General features: G+C 37.4%; 2 protein-coding genes across 3 annotated transcripts in view; both read right to left on the bottom strand.

Moving 5' to 3' along the window:
- vps9d1 (VPS9 domain containing 1) overlaps nucleotides 1-10307 on the bottom strand; it is a 39836-nt gene extending 29529 nt beyond the window's left edge. Inside the window, exons 1-5 of one of the 2 annotated variants that reach the window (XM_042496572.2) lie at nucleotides 10068-10307; nucleotides 8177-8249; nucleotides 4947-5150; nucleotides 4051-4216; nucleotides 2506-2617 (exon numbers count right to left, since the gene is read on the bottom strand). In XM_042496572.2, coding sequence (XP_042352506.2) covers nucleotides 2506-2617; nucleotides 4051-4216; nucleotides 4947-5150; nucleotides 8177-8249; nucleotides 10068-10160 — 648 coding nt within the window. In that variant the 5' untranslated portion in view covers nucleotides 10161-10307. Of the gene's footprint in view, nucleotides 1-2505; nucleotides 2618-4050; nucleotides 4217-4946; nucleotides 5151-8176; nucleotides 8250-9961; nucleotides 10018-10067 lie in introns of those variants that run through there. The other variant, XM_042496571.2, reaches the window with a different exon arrangement.
- A 961-nt stretch (nucleotides 10308-11268) lies between these two features.
- On the bottom strand, nucleotides 11269-14773 carry LOC121950671 (C-C motif chemokine 18-like). The gene is made up of 3 exons (XM_042496747.2): nucleotides 14583-14773; nucleotides 11782-11905; nucleotides 11269-11620 (listed from the first exon to the last, which is right to left on the bottom strand). The coding sequence occupies exons 1-3, from the start codon at nucleotides 14644-14646 to the stop codon at nucleotides 11524-11526; spliced, it is 285 nt and encodes a 94-aa protein (XP_042352681.1). The 5' UTR covers nucleotides 14647-14773; the 3' UTR covers nucleotides 11269-11523.
- Nucleotides 14774-16828: the final 2055 nt, after the last annotated feature.

Genomic DNA, 16828 nt, shown 5'->3' on the forward strand with positions numbered 1-16828 from the left:
CTTGTACATTTTTCTAATTTCTGCCAATTTTGAATACCTTAAATCTATGCTGATATCTATGTTAGTTTGCATCAGCTAGAACTTTTTTAAACTCCCAATATAACAACATAACACCACGGGCGTTTTTCTGTTCACTCTTTTGCTTCTTTGGAGCCACAAAACTCCTCTCAATGGGCGTCAGGCAAAACTCTGCCAATAAATGTAATTGTACAAAAAAACATACAATAAATACTGCGCGACAGGCCATGACGTTAATTAATCTGTTTCGTTCCTCCTTTGTGCCATCGTGTATGTCCTCTTTAAACTGATTATTTACGGTAAATTAACTCTAACATACACGGTAGAAGTGAAAAAAGTCTCCCTACCCACGTTAGTTAGCGAGCAGATATGAATTTACCTTTAGAAACGCCTTTAGTTTCCTCCAGTACGCACGGAGCACCGCTTGACGCCGAAACATTTTCCGTATCTGAGTGACAAGTTAACATTAATTTAAGACCTCTAGCACAACACAGAATTTATGCTGGGTTGAAATACGTTATTTAATTCGTCACTATTACAAATTAAATGTCACGTCTCTCGCTTACCATCTTTTTTTCGGACTGAAGGTAGTTTTAGCCAAAGAGGTAAATGGGAGCGGAAGAAGAGTTTCTATTCTTTGACTGAAAAGTTGTATATCCTTAAATAACTCGTGCGGTGCTCTGCAGCCCACTCCCCCTCCGCCAGGTACTCCTTCACCGTCAACGAGATGCGTCAGGAGCGCAAACAACGCCGGAAGTACGGCGAGAAATCCAAAATAAAAGCGCACATTATGTCGTTTAAAATTGTCGACCCCACCTCTTGAACAGAAACGTGCATCAGGTTTATGTTGAAGCTATTCTGCCTCCAAATGAAAGTTTGGGAAATCACGTGGGCAGTGTTTTTCTAACTGACAAATCACAGATACAGACAGAGCAAGGCTTTCACTAAAAATTTTCAGGGTTGTAGTAGTGCCCCTTTTCCTAATCTATCCAATCCTACAAAAGGTCAAAGAAGTGACATTTATTGAATGAAATTTATTCATCCCTTTACTTCTTACATAAAAGATTTCTGCACACATCACTTCAGTTTGTATGACAAAGTTGGTTTGTCTTCTCTGTCCAACCGTAGTCTGGAATATTGGTACATTTTTCTTTATAAGGCCATTTTACAGAAACCGTCTTCTTATTTATGTTCTTTACTGACTCCTAAAATTGTCAGTGGTTGCAACCTTTTGGTCACACTGACGACTTAAGTATGTCGTTCCTCATGCCTGCACTATCTTGGCTGAAAGTGCTTTTAGTATTTTTGCTCCATGATCTTCATGCCAGCTGCTGAGCCACCTTAAACTAGACTCTTTTATCAGCCGGGGGAATTTTAAAAGCAGGATTAAGGCCCTTTTGGACACTGGATGCACATGTATGGTCTCTGAATGCTGCTAATTTGCAGTCTGTTTTAAGTTTGTTGCCTGTTGCTTGTGTGTGGATTTTTATAGTTTGTTTTTAACTTTTTCTGAAGTGTTTTTCATCTACTTGTTCTTTAATTCTTCATGCCACTGTCTTAGCCAGGACTCCCTTGGAAAAGAGATTCTGAATCTCAATTAGACTATTCCTGGTTAAATAAAGGTTAAACAAAAAATAACTAAAATTTAATTGGCATAACAACTTGTAGATTCTGTGAGAAGAACACTTAGACTGTTGAGGACATTTTCTCCAAAAGTGATCCTGAACAGGAATTTTGGCTTGCGTTTAAGAGCTGGCTTCAAAAAAATATATTGATAGACCCTCTGAATGTGATGGCACTTAAAGCTGGAGTACTTACAAAGAAGAAAACCTTGGACTTTCTGATAAACAATTTAATTTTGTGGGGTAAACACTTTATTCATAGATGTAAAAATCTAAAGGTTAAGTCTTAGATCAACAGATGGGAAAGTGAAACCAAACCTATTTGCAAAATCGCTTCTGTGACGGACAGAAACGCCCTGAAACTCTTTTCTTTATCTGACTTTTTGCTGGCTGCTGGACTCAGACCCTCACTCTTTCTTTATCTATGAACTTTTGGTTTGAAGATTATGCTTTGTTTTGTTTTGTGTTTTGTCTTTCGCAAACCACTGTATCAACACTTGCTTATTATTGACAAATGCTTTAAAAGTTTGCATTCAAATTGTGCCAAAAAAAACCTAAAATACCTTTTTCACTAAAATTAGCCCATGTGAGAAGGTTTTTTAAACACAGGTAAACCTGCTAAAAATAGGTTATAGACTCCTTTCCCATTGCCAGCAGAGCAGAGCTGTGCACACAGCTCTGCAGCAGATGAGTATGCCTTTCTGTGTTTTTTTGTGTTGTTTTTTATGTTTCACATTCAACATATTTTTGTATCATTTTTTCAAATTAGTGTTTGGCTGCAAGACAACTTCAAATGGCCGACAGCTCAGGTCCAAAACATATGTGGTCAGAGACTGAAACTTCTCCCACCCACACACACACATACCAAAGACGTCTTCTGGTAGGCCTGACCAGGTGTGAGCCTTGCCAGACGGGCTTCATAATTAGCTTTCAACTTCTGGTTCAAACGTGATGCTTCTTCAATGGGTGTCAGCTCCCTGCAGCGCACACAAACACACACACATGCAATATGTTATGGGTGTGTCAAAGGCAAATAAAACAATCTCTCTTTGCACCTGTCAGCATGACAGTCATGGAGACACTTTCACTGCTGAATAATTCAAATCAGCTTGGCTGAAGTTCTCATGAAAAATATTTACAACATTTACATCTGGTGACGGCAAGATTTTACAAGTTAAATGCAAAATTTTGGGGTATAGACTCCACTACAGCACTGCATGCACAGTTCTGCCTAAAAGGTGTTTTCGTTGTTTACATTTCTAATTTATTATTTTTTTTGAACAGTACAAACCATAAAGGCGTTATTGTAACTCAAGTCCAATCTTTTGCAAACAATCCCCCAGTAATGCATAACTTTGTACTGTTGAAAGTGTTATATGCCATACAGAACAAAAGTGCAGCCTTGTGCATGTTTCTTTCAGGATCATCAAAAATTCAGTGCATCCAAAAATAGCTCTGGAGTTCACCGTTGTATTGACAACATGACTAAGCATTTTGACTATCTTGTTTGTAAACTATGACACAAGGACTTGTCAGTCTGACGGCACCATCATTAAAAAATACATTTACTTTTGAGAGATAAACTAAGAAATCTGAGTGAGTTCCAAGCTTCTGCAGGTTTGTGCAAATTGTTTCGAGACATGCACTTACTGTTTTTCAAAAGTGAAGGATGATTTAAGAAATGTAAGGCGACTGAGAAAACCTCTAAGAGCCATCGGTGAGTGTAAAAATCGTTTGTTTTGACCTGCTTGGCCATTTCAAAATGTGCTCTGAATGGACTTTAGAAGTAACTCCCTGCTGTGCTGTTCACTTCAGAGGAGTCTCTCAATGAATGCAGCAATATTTGCCCTCCTTGATTAAAAATTAATTTATTAATTAATTATTTTTAAAAAGGCCAAATGTCATGGAGGAGGCCTGGAGTTAGCTGGGCTTGCTTGAGAAACTTTCAAACAAGTTTTTGAGTAGCTTTCTGAGGATCTGATGGAAAATTTGGGTCGCTGTGGTCAGGGTAATGTTTTTTATGTCATGTCTAATCTGGACGTTTCTTATTGTGCTTGTTTGTTTTGTTGTTGTTTTTATTTTTTTGGGGGGGTAACTAATGGTTTCATTAGCGCACTGTTTCTGGATGGTTCTGTCCAATAGAGAGCAGTGATGTGCTGAAGAGGGGGTGGAGGGCAGTGGATCAGGGTAGGCATGACAATGTGCCAGGATTTGTGTTTTGAATATGAATGCGGAAAGTACAGATGAAGTTGGCATGAAACGGGGAGGAGAGGGACAGGGAGGTATAGAAAATCTATATAGAGTACAAGTTTTGGATTCTCATTCAGCAGAATTTAAAAGAAAATATGTTGTAATAATTTAAAAATGTGCTTTTTTTACTCGATAAACATTAAGTTAAAAAGGCCCCTACTTTCTGCTCATGTCCTGTGACTCCACTGTTTGTTGTTTCTGGAAGACTTCCGGAGGCAAAAAAGGGGAGAGCTCCTTGCTGCCATCTGACAACACCCTGCGGTGACCGGTCTTTGTTGGGCTGGTTGCTTTACGCCCTGTGTCAATGGGAGTATCAGATGGAGGAACTGTGATAGTAGAAGTGAAACAGAGAGACAGAAAGTGGTGATTGGCTTAAAGAAAAAAATCACATGACTCATAATGATTTGTGAGCCGTGATGTAGGCTCTATGTTAGCAATGATGGAATAGCCCCTGTTCAAGGCAGGAATTAAGCCGCCATTGGAGGTAGTAAAAGAGCTGCAACTGTGTCTACATAAACAGGACAGTCGGCAGGAAGGGACCATGGACAGAATGGGTGAGATGTTTTGACGATGTGTTGTGCGTGCAAACCAGGATTCAAAAAGCAGCTAGTAGCACTTAACGGCTAACTCAAAGAAGAATAACAACAGTCGTAAATGTCCACAAATTGGCAAAACAATGAGGTCTGGAAGCTCCTTACCTTCCAAGCAGAGGACGAGATTAGCTGCTATATAACAGAGAGGGTAAATGATTGTGATTGACATGTTATGCCATTGTTTTTGTTTAGTAAGCACTGCCGGCGCATATGCTGTATGTCACACAACACTGTTATGTTAAACATCACACCCCTCCACTTCTTTTGGTTCCATGATGCCGGCATGCTGTCTATAGTCACACACTGGAGCAGCAGGATGCCGCTGTCATTTGGTTTTGTGTAAAAATGCAAAGGCAGCGTAAAGAAGGGACTTTGTAGTGGCCCTATAACACGATCTCTGTTTAAAAAGGGCTGCTGGTACGCTAATAAATGAAACACTTCTAATTGAAGGGATTGCATTCACCAGTGTTAGCAGCATTGGCGGCTGGGAGGACAGCTGTCTGAGGGGGCTCTGATTGGCAAGATGCACTGGTAGCAGAGACGGAGGCTGAGAGGTCAGGGGGTTCAGCTCTCTTCCCTAAAAATGACTTGGCTCGCTCCAGACACTGCTCAGCCAGCCTCAACATCCGCTCCTCATCCACGGCTACCATGACCTTGTCCTCTGAGGCTGAGACAGAGAGACAGAGAAGACAGAGAAAGTCACTCCTGGGTGATTGGTCTAATGCAGGTCACCTCATGGCATTTGAGATCTGATTCAATTTCATCCCAACAAACAGCTACTGTATTCAAGATGATTGGTTCAAGTCTGTCTGGAATTATTAACTATGCTGTGCTGCTTGTGCTCTGCTTGTCTGCATGAGGCAAGCCTGAAGTGCTCATTGACTGCCGCATGTTCAAACCTTATAGGATTTTCTCTCGGTCTTTAACTCTCTTATCAGTCTCATAGTCCAGAAGAGATCTGACCATGCACAAATCATTTGAATAGTTTGAATATTGCAACTTGTGGGTTGATAACAGTACCCCAACAGTCAAATACAGCAACTGGTTACATAACTGCATTACATCACATGATGATTTTGTGGGATTTCATTACACTTAAACATATAGGTAAGTTGCTCCTTTATTCACATTTTTCTCACCTTACCCCTCCTCCCACTTTTTTACTATATGTACTGCCTCTTAGCATGTATTTACAGTATGTATGAATATTTTTCTTTTTTTCTACCCATTTTTAAATTATGTAGTAATTTCAATTATTGTGAAAAACAATATGTAATATCTAAACTGCATGGACGGGAATCATCAAAGGCCCCACAATAAAATATTATCATCATACTTCAGTCACAATACAATATTAAAGTTTTTTTTTAATTAAAAGATTAATTTATACTAAATTTGAATTAAATTATTACTATTTTTAATTAATTTATTGTTTTAATTATTTATCATCATTTCTCATTGTATTTGTGTTGCCACATGCTAAGAATTATCAAATATAAACTCTGATATATTTTCTTTTTTCAACAAAATTTTGTCTCCGCAGTCAAAATTTGCAAACATTTGTGATTTGATTCATGATTTTATCTTATTTTATTTTTTAAAAGGACAGTGCACAAAATCTCTGTAAATGTTCCGGTGTTAGCCAAAGGCTAATCTTTAACTGTTGTCCATGGGTCAGGTGTTAAGATAGCCACTAAAACAGAAATACATCAAAGCATGCAAACAATTACAAGCATGAATGAAAACATTAATGTAAAAATAACCCAATTGGTTAGCACATTAAAAGCACAGGAAGCAGAAAATCCTACATGACAGCAAATAAGCAATTAGCCAGCAGACACATTATGTACAACAAGATATACAAATTAACAGGCAAGAAACAGTTATGCACAAGACATAAGCATAAGCAGACAGGACACAGTTATTTACAGCAAGACAGAAGCAATTAGCAGACATCACACAGTCTGCAGTAAAGCAGTTTGACTCCATGCAGTGCACATGTAAAGACAGGTATAGAGCAAAGACTATACAAACATACAGACAGACAGCTAGACAGATGAGGACAGACAGCGAGGCATGTGAAGGATCTGTATGATGACACACCTGGTTGCTTATTAGCCAGATTTTAAGATTGTGTATAAAGGAGTGTTATGTAGTACTGCAACTTATACTGTATGTACCAAAGTGTGTTCCATGTCTGGAAGACTCTCATTGTAAAAGCTAACTGGTCAAATGAGCTTTTCCTCCTACAACGTCTTTTAAGGTCGTAAATCTGGTTCACCTGTCATTACGAGTTTTCTGTATTATGACGATACTAAACCATGAAAAATTGTATATATCAGGCAGGTGTCATGAAATTTAGACAAGTTTTGCCAGCTTTGGAGACCATACTTAGGCAGCATATTGCAGTGATGATAAGTTTGGGGTTTGATATCCAGAACTTTAAAGGCCTGTCTTATCACATACAATTATGTTTTCAGTCTGTTCATCTCACTTCAGTTGTTTTTACTGCAGCAAAATGTATCTAGTAAACTAAAAAAAGCAACCATTTTTATTATTCTAGCGGGCTACCAAATGTTTAATTTTTATTTTCAATATTAATAACTTGTATAATAAAAAAAATCAACACTCTGCATGCGTGTATTAATATAATATTGCCATGCAAAATATCCCCATACTATATTGTATTGATTTTCCCCAGCCTTTACTTAAATGTGAGTTTTCCTAAACAATAAACTGGAAGGGCAATTTTGGGTTTGGGGGCCAGACTGAGTTCAGTAATAAAAATCAGAGAGTGTGTCTTTGAGTTACAAGTAAAAATCAATAGCTGGATAATATTGATGTCTTTGTAAATGTAGGTTACACATGAAGGTTAAAGAGAGTGACAAGTGACATTTTAACAGATGTTCAAGGTAAACGTACTTCTGAATGCATCATGTTGCAGTTTCTTTCGGTTGCCACTAGAGGCTGTTGGAGGGCTGAGGATTTTTGATAGAGGTTTGATGTCACTAACATGGTTAGCCTCTATTTCAACATCTTTTAAATTTAACGCAAATTTGTGCCCATGCAAGTAAAATCCCCTAAAAAAGACAAATCAGCAGAATATACAGTAAAAAGAGCAAACAAAAGAGTATACAGTATAGAATACACAGCACCCCATTGTGGATGATAGAAGATGCCTACAGTGTCTTACCTGACCACTTCACATTAGAGAATTCATAAAGTCTCTGCTTTTCTAAGATGCTATATTTTAAAGATAAGAATTTTCTACGATAAGCTCGCACAAAATAAAAAAAGAAACCTAAGGACCACAGTAAAGGCGTAAAACAGCATGTTGCTACAACACTGGATCAGTCTAAAATGCTGCCTTTATTTGAGGCCCACTGGACAATCCTATACATTATACAAACTTGAGTTAACACACTGAGGGGAAACCAATCATGAGGTTAGATATTTATCATAAAGGATTCTGGCCTACACAGAATCTGTACCTGCAGAGCCCCGATGACACCACTGATAAAAAAAAAAAAGGTGATCCTAAATGATTATTGTGTATCGCATTATATGCAAAGATTATATGCAATCTACTAAATTACTTGGGTTATAATTCTGGATCACCACTGAAAATCCTGATTCGCAGACTCAGTTTGTATTCGATCATCAGTCACATCCACAGCACCACCCAAATCTTACTTGGTGAGCCAGCTTCCTCCAAAAGTGCATGTGATATGTAGTTGATGGTCCTGAGGTATTCACAGTAAGCTTCCTGCAGAGAGACCAAGCATGCAGTATCTTATTAATACTGTGGTAAACAGTAAACATAACAACAACAACAACAACAATAATAATAATCACTACTGCCAACTACTGCAAATTTTTAGACCTAGCACAATGAACGGCTGTTTCGCTTTCAGTGCACCTGGTGTTCTGCTGCTCCGTCTGTAAAAACAGTAAACTTGGCGCTTCGACAGTGAGGTGCAAGCACAAGTAACAGCACAGTATATATATTCAATAGCGCTGGAAAATCTGTATGTGGCAGCAGATGTTTTAATTGTAGTTGCCCGCCACAAATAAATGAATGTGTGGGAAACCCCAAAATGTGGTTTGTTAAGAGAAATTAAATAAAATATAGTGCCAAAATATGTGCCATTGTGTAGAGCTATTTGATGGAGCAATGAGAGAAGAAGACTGAAGTGAGGCAAAATTACAGATATCTAGTGGCAAATGTCCTAATTGACTTGATACCTTAGTAACTAAAATTTATATTTACTCTCCATTATTAGGAATTTTACATAAAAGAACAGACTTAAAACACAAGAGCAGACAGTATAAAAATTCACACACAAGCAACAAGCAACAGACTTAAAACAGCCAATTTACAACTACCAGTTGAATTAGCAGCGCTCAGAAATGTGCATTATGTGTTCAAAAGGTCCTTAATACTGTTTTTAAAATCTCCCATGCTTATAACAGAATCTACTATATTGCTGTTATGATAAAACTTTAGTGCAATATTTGAGGCACATTATTGTGTCAACATATCTAATACAATGTGGCCTAATAGGAATATAATCTATCTGTATTCTTACGAGTTGTGCAAATCTAACTCCATTTAGTGATCAAACATTTTTATAAAAGCTTGAAATAAAAATAGCCTACAGTGATTATTAGCATGTTTTATTGATTTAGTATTAACCATTTGAAACCTGGAACGACATCACTTTTTCTTGTGCTGCTTTCAGTTGTATTTTATAATTATTTGAACCTTGAGCGAATTGGTGCAATTGAATTTAAAAACATGGGGAAAAGGCAATGAGCTACTTAGTAAGATATATTCAACAACATGCAATGAATTTGTAGATTTAGAGAATCATGTTCGAAATGGGCGGAGAAAGAAAAAAATGTTCTAATTTTCTGGTTATTTTCTTCTATTTTCATTATTTGTTTTTAGATAGGGAAAAACTACATTTGCAATTATCATTTTACATATCAATTTTCTTTCATTTTCCCTGTGTATTTGTTTCTTTTTTTAAAATAATTTTCCTGTTATTTTCTTGTATTTGTTATTTACTATTTTTCCTACTATTTTTTCTTCTTTCACTGCTCATTTGCTTCTTCCCAAAATAAATATTCTCGGGGGGGAAAGCATATATTTACTAAAATCATATTTAAAATTATGTTGCAGAATTATAATAATTCCCATCTTTATAAAAGAAATTTGCTCTAAAAGGTCTAAAAGGGTTAAAAGAGACACTCGTGCCTTTAGAATAACAAACTAAACTTCTCGTAAATATACATTAGTGATATTAACAACAGTGAGTATTCAGTAATAAAGGTAGGGTGTTCATATATTTACTGAAAAGTTAATTTTGTAGAATAAAGATTAAAAGCTTTTAGCTGTTAAATGACTGTGGCAGCAGCCCTGAGGCTATAAAAACAAAACACCTCGGTGGTTAAGTGACAGCGTAGCTAGCTAACCCTCTGACGGTTCCCGCCCCCTCCGTCTGTTTACATCCCTCCTGCCCGCTTCCTGTGCGGATAAACCTCCGCGGTGTCTCTGCTGTCCAGCGGTGCGGCTCTTTACCCTGTGTCTGTTCTCTCCGTCCAGCTGTATTGCTACTGTTGCCATTTTCATGGAACTTTGAAGGGGCTTCACCCCGCTGTCAGCTGTAGCCATGGTCAGTCCGGATCCTCTTCTTCTTCTTCTTCTTTTCTTCCCTTCTTCCTTCTTCTTCCTCGTCCTTTTGTCCGGTCACGGCACTCATATACACATTCACAGGCGTATACTGTCTCCTACTGTACAGGAGTGGCAGAGTCAGGCACTAATTCACGTGAAAACTGATACAGATGACCATAAAGCTTAATATAATTAAATGCCCTGTCCCTTTTACCAGCCTACTACCGGTGACACATTTTGACAAATTAAGGCCTGTCTCAATAAGAGGCCTGGCTGACACTCTGCTGGGAAAAACAACAAACAACTTGACCAGTTTAACCCTTCAAAAACAAGGGGGAAAGGCAACAAGCAACTAAACAAGACATGGTTAAAAAAAAAAGTTAGAGGAAATTTAATTTTAAAAAGCTACAAGAAAACACCCTAAAAAATAAGAAAAAGAATATAAAATAAATTTAAAATAAAAAAAAATCCTAAAAAGTGCTTGAGAAAAAGTATTTATTTTTTGTATTTTTTTCTGTAAAATAATTTTACATATAAAATTATTGTAATTATATAGTTTTGGGGACATTTTGCCTTTATTTTTTGCATGTTTTTTGAATAATCCTCCCATTTTTAAAACTAATTTTCAGGTAAGTTTCTCATCACATTTTAATCTTTTTTTTGCAGTTAAAGAGTTAACTTTAGCTAGCAGCTTTGATCTCGTATATAAATATCTATATATGTTTAAACTTTTGTCAATATGGACATGTTACTCACAAGACTGTCTACAGTTCAGTCATTCAGTTAATTTTACTGAAACCATGAGCACCAAAAAGACAGTATTACCAGCACAGTAAAGAGAACAAACACAAAAAAGGACATTAGTAGATGTAGAAGACTACTCGTAAAAGAGCTAAGGAAAAATGTATAGTGAGATATATTTTCATAATTAGATATTTAAAATAATTTTGCAGAAGTGTTATAATTTTAATTTTTTTTTCAAGTAATTTCTCATTTTTTCTTTTAACTTTCTCCTTTTTTCATTTGTTTGTTGTTGTTGTTATTGTGTGTCAATTAATTGTTGTGGCCTATACTGAAATGTTGGACCATACAATACAGCAAAGATTCATTTTAACATGTTGCAGTATTACATTTATTTTTCTTGTTGCTAACTTCATACATATTTGTTTTATTTTTGTTTCATTAATGTAAATACCAATACATTTTTTAAATGCAGTTATTAAGATTAAAGCAATCAGTGAAATGATTGATAACTGCATGAAAGTAAACAGTAGACAGTGCAATGCTTGCTGGAAAAAGATGTTTTCATTATTATAAAAGACAAAGCTGTATCATGGCTGGAGGTTGAGATGTTTGATCAGGATCATTCGTCCCTGATGACTTGCTGTTGGTTGAAAGCTCTCTGAGCCCAGTTCAGATTCTGACTCACGCAGATCTCACCCCTTTTGGCAGTAGTGACCCTGCAGAAAAACCGGCAAAAGTAGCGTTAGGATTGGAAAATACACTGCCAACATTTTTGTACTTATTTTCTCTATTCTTTCTGTGTTTTCCTCAGACAAAAACTGGCCAAACATCAGTGCTCTAGTGAGGATATCTTTAATGAAATTAATGTGAGACGTACACAAATCCCTGTTCTTGACAGCTGCTGTGAGTCTTGACGATGGAGATAATTTGCTTCTGTGGCATCCTTCCTGTATAGAATTCAAAGCAGCACGATCCAGGAGCTATTTCATTGAAGGCATTAGCTGCAACAAATCAAAACAAGGATCATTCAGCACTAAACACTGTGTGTTGCTGCAGGCTGGAAACAGTCAAGAGAGGAGTTCAGCACCAGCGGCAGAGTTTTGATTTCACAGGCCGGTCGGAGTGCAGATACAAAATAACCTTTTTATATACCTCCACCCAAGGTAGAACTAACAGGACCATGTTTTTCATCATTTTGATATGTCACCTTTATGAAATGGATGGTCATAAAAAAAGCAAAGTACAGCAAAAAGAGATTAAATTATCAATTTACTGAACCATCCCCGAGGTGAAAAAGTGCAAAATAAACCACTGCAAGTACTGCGGGGGGTAATGTTTTAATGTCATGTAATTTTCCCTATTGCACTAAAATTGACATTGATATGCCATAAACCTCAAAGCAATATGAATATAATATATGTATTTATTGTAAAACTAGAGCCTAGACATTAATAAATCACAATAACTGCATTAACCCTTTGACCTCCACACTAAGAAATACAATTGCAAAAAAATATTTGTTGTTAAACTTGTGTTCCTGCCTCTTGATTTAGCAATATTTCAAGTTTTATTTTTCAGATTACCCAATCAGGAAGCAGATATGCAAGTCAACCTGGTTGACCTGCTTATAGGGTAATTCTGGGCATGAATGGCTTTTTTTCATTTCTGCAACAAAATGTTTAGTTTTTTTAATATAAAAACATCACAGAGAGTAGAATTTGTTAAAATAACCTTTCTTAAATTTAACAAATATATTTCTTAACTTATATATAAATACTTTTAAAACCAACAATGCATTTCATTGAAATCAAATATAACCAACAATGCTTAGTTATTCACTGTGAACCGAAATTCACTGATAATTTATGAACAGTGATGTAAAAAGGCTTCATATTTCCACTATCACCCTATCAAACACCTGTATTTCATAGGGGTTACAAAAATATACCCATCTGGCTAGCTGTGAGTAGCTGCGTGTGTGTGTGTGTGTGTGTGTGTGTGTGTGTGTGTGTGTGTGTGTCCCCGTGTGTGTGTGAGTGAGATAGAGGGAGTAGGCCTGTGTGCGTAAAATTGTAGAATTGAAATGATTCATACAATATAAATATCAAAACTGTATGATATACTGTATATTTTTGAGCTGTGACCATTGATTCAAAAACAGTGCTCACCATTCAAATGAATGGCGCTAATCTGCTTTCCAGACCTGCATGGGTGGGTTTAGACAGCGCTATCCTTAAAAGTACAAAAGCCACAGTTTAGATATTTACACATTATGAATCCTGACAAATAGACGAACATGTTGATGTATATTATGTCTGTGTAGCCTACAAATTGAGTAGCAATGATTAGAAAGCAAAATGAGAAATTAGCTACTTGGAGAGACTGTCTCACGGCTGGCATGGGAACGCCTCGGGGTCCCCCGGGAAGAGATGGACGAAGTGGCCGGGGAGAGGGGAGGCTTCTTTGCTTTGCCTTTGCTTCCCTGCTTAGGCTGCTGCCCATGACCCGACCCGGAGAAGCGGAAGAAAATGGGTGGATGGATGGATGGATGGATGGACGGGTGGATGGATGGATGGATGGATGGATGGATGGATGGATGGGTGGATGGATGGATGGATGGATGGATGGATGGATGGATGGATGGATGGATGGATGGATGGATGGATGGATGGGTGGACGGATGGATGGATGGATGGATGGACGGGTGGATGGATGGATGGATGGATGGATGGATGGATGGATGGGTGGATGGATGGATGGATGAGTGGATGGAGATGGATGGATGGATGGATGGATGGATGGATGGATGGATGGATGGATGGGCTACTTGAGCTGTACTGTTTACCCCAAACTGGCAACTCAACCGAGCGGTCAACCCAGTTTTCTGAGGAATCATAGATATATATTTTAGTGTCAAATTTATTTCCTTGAACTAAAATATGATTGTTAGAGGGTCTAGAAATGATATGTGAAAAGATTTTTTTCTTACCTGGACATTTGCTATTACTCTGTGAGATTTCTGAGGAGCTGTGCAGCACCGAGTCGCTTACGTTTTTTTCCACAGTTTTCAGACAATGATATTTATCTACAGGAGCGCCGTACAGTGGATATAATCAGTGTTGCATACACTATTCAATGAGGTGAATGAGGATAAACAGCCAAAGATATGTTTCAGAGTTTTAAATACAGCAAAATGGCAGCGAAAAAAAGGTCAACCGCGCGGTTACAATGCCAGTTAAAGGGTTAAAGCAATATTTGTAAGTTGTAGGTAAAAAAAAAGAAGCATATTTTCATGTTAATATGGAACAAGATATGCAAAAATAGCAGTTATTTAAATTATTATATTATTTGAATTCTAATTTGCAAGTAAAAACCCATAAAAGCAGATTCTATCATTTATAGACTCAGTATATACTAAATTTAGGCCGATACAGATTGTTTTTTTAATTGTTGATTGTGATTGTGTTATTTTCTTTCAAAGTTTAACTGAATAGTAAACTATGTATAAAAAAATCAGATCAGACATTCAGATATGCTTAGAATCAGGTAAGCAAGAGGTATTGGTACAAGTGGAGATGTGATAGGTCGGTATATCAAATAAGTGATGAAATAAAAAATCAGAACAGACCCCCAAATGCCATCTCTCTCTCCATAAGGTCCATAAAGTAGTTGACTTACGCATGGCGGTGCAGTAAACAGTGAGCAGCAGCAGGAGTCCCACTGTACAGATGAGCGTCTTCATGATGTCTTCAGTTCAGAAGTGATGAGACTCTTCGGTCTTAGGTGTCTGATGGGGTCTGGTCTGATCTTTACCTGTCTTACAGCTGCTTAAATGTTCTCATGGTCACATACATAGCAATTATAGGAAAACGCTGGGAGTGGGTGTTGTCGTACTTTTAAGTGACAGGAAGTTTGAGGTTCACCCTCGACAGCAATATTAAAAATTGTGCAGCAGTTCAGAAGCTCCTCCTTTTTTGATCTGTTAAACAAGACTAGGTTAAAACCTAGTACATGGCTGGACTACATATTTCAGGGATATTTTATGTTAGATTAAGAGAAAGGTTGAAAATAAGGCAATGTGCCTGTGGCCCCAGGCCCCCAAATCACTACACCACATCAAATCAGTCACTTCATCTGCCCACTAAAATTAAAAAGCATTGCCAGAGTCAGACGAATTATTTCAAAAAGAGACCAGTTATTTCCAAAAGGTCAGATTACTGCGACAGTCTGTTTGTCGGCCTTTCAAAACAAGCTGTTCAGCAACTTCAGCTTGTTCAGTTTTTTATTTTCTTATATTAAAATGTTTTAAATCATTTAGTGATTGATTCTACCTTTTATATCTTATCTCTTTTCTCTTTCATTGTAAATCTGTATCTTTAATTATGTTTTTATATTTAATTGCTCTGTAAAGCACCTTGAATAGCCCTGTTGTATGAAATGTTATACAAATAAAGCTGCCTTGCCTTGCATCAACTTGTTGACAAGATCATGACATAAAAATTCACGGAAAATTTTATCACTTTTTCTGCAGCAGGGTGGGGAGATTGTTGTTGCGCTGCTTGTAATAAATGATGAGACATGAAAATTAAAGTGGCACATTGCACCGCAGACCAGCAGCCTCCTGATGCTATCAGGACAAACAGAGGTTTGCTGATGTTGGTGTCTATGTGTGGTCACACAGAGGCAGAAAGAATAGATTGTGTGAGAAGAGGAGCATTTCACATAAACACAGGTGTTTTATAAAAAGTTTGCAAGTCGTGTTAAAACCTCACTGATCTTATCATAATAAGAAAACAGCTTGTGGTGTAAATTTGTGCAGGGGAGCGCTGATAGAACGGCTGCACAATCTTTTGAATGCATTTGTGTTCCACTGCAAACTAGTCAAACGCAGTTTTTAATCTATGTCTGTCTAGACTCATATTTAGCCATGACAAAAGAGCTTCAAATATAGATGTTGCTACCAGAAGGTACAAATTCTGAAAAACGGACGCTTCACATATGTCTTTAACTTGGTAGCACAGAAAATCTATACTATCAGCACAGGTGCAAGGTGGGCACCCGAGATTAGAGTCACCAATTCAGTATCTGACCAAATTTCCCTCCTTCTGCTCCTGAGTTACAGTGTTGAATAATGGCCAGAAAAGCATTTTTGCACATTAAGATGTCACAGTGAAGTTGACCTTTGACCTTTTGGACAGAAAATGTCATCACTTCATCATTTCAACTTATTAGACATTTGTGAAAAAAAATGTCATAATTAGCATATGAATTCTTGAGTTACACCAAAAAACATTTTTCTGTAGGGTGACAGTGACCTTTGACCACTAAATTCTAATCAGTTCATCTTTCAGTCCAAGTGGATGTTTGTGCCAAATTTGTGGAAATTCCTTAAAGTCAGTCTTGAGATGACGTGTTCTTGACAATGGGACAGATGGATAACCCAAAAACATAATGCTTCCACTGCAGCCATGGCTGTGGTTAGAGTGGAGGCATTAAAAGAGAACTCACTGCAGGACCTACAGACGCACTGAACTGGGCACATTGTGCATTTGCAGTTTTATGTCAAAATATGTAAAACCAAGAGACTCACTTGTCATGCACTAATATTGTAGGAATATGTAATGAAAAGTTGTTGCCATGAAATGTTAAAAGACATTGTGTCTATGTGTGTCTGATTCCAACTGTAACGTTCTAGAAATATTTTGCAATGTCCAGTATATCATTATTGTCATGACTGAGTGAAACGAGGTGAGGACTCAAACTCACAAGTCCCAGAAAAAACAGCTACTGACTTTAGCAGGCAACAAGAAACTAGTGTGAAGGTTCATTTTAAATGTAAGGCCACGGGGACAATACAGGACAGGGAGGGAGTGGCAGATTCTGAAATGAGAAATCAATACCCTCGGAAAACACAAGCAATATAG

The sequence above is a fragment of the Plectropomus leopardus genome, chromosome 7, assembly GCF_026936395.1.
Source record: "Plectropomus leopardus strain MGB_pleo_1.0 chromosome 7, ASM2693639v1, whole genome shotgun sequence".
Classification (NCBI taxonomy): Eukaryota; Metazoa; Chordata; class Actinopteri; order Perciformes; family Serranidae; genus Plectropomus; species Plectropomus leopardus.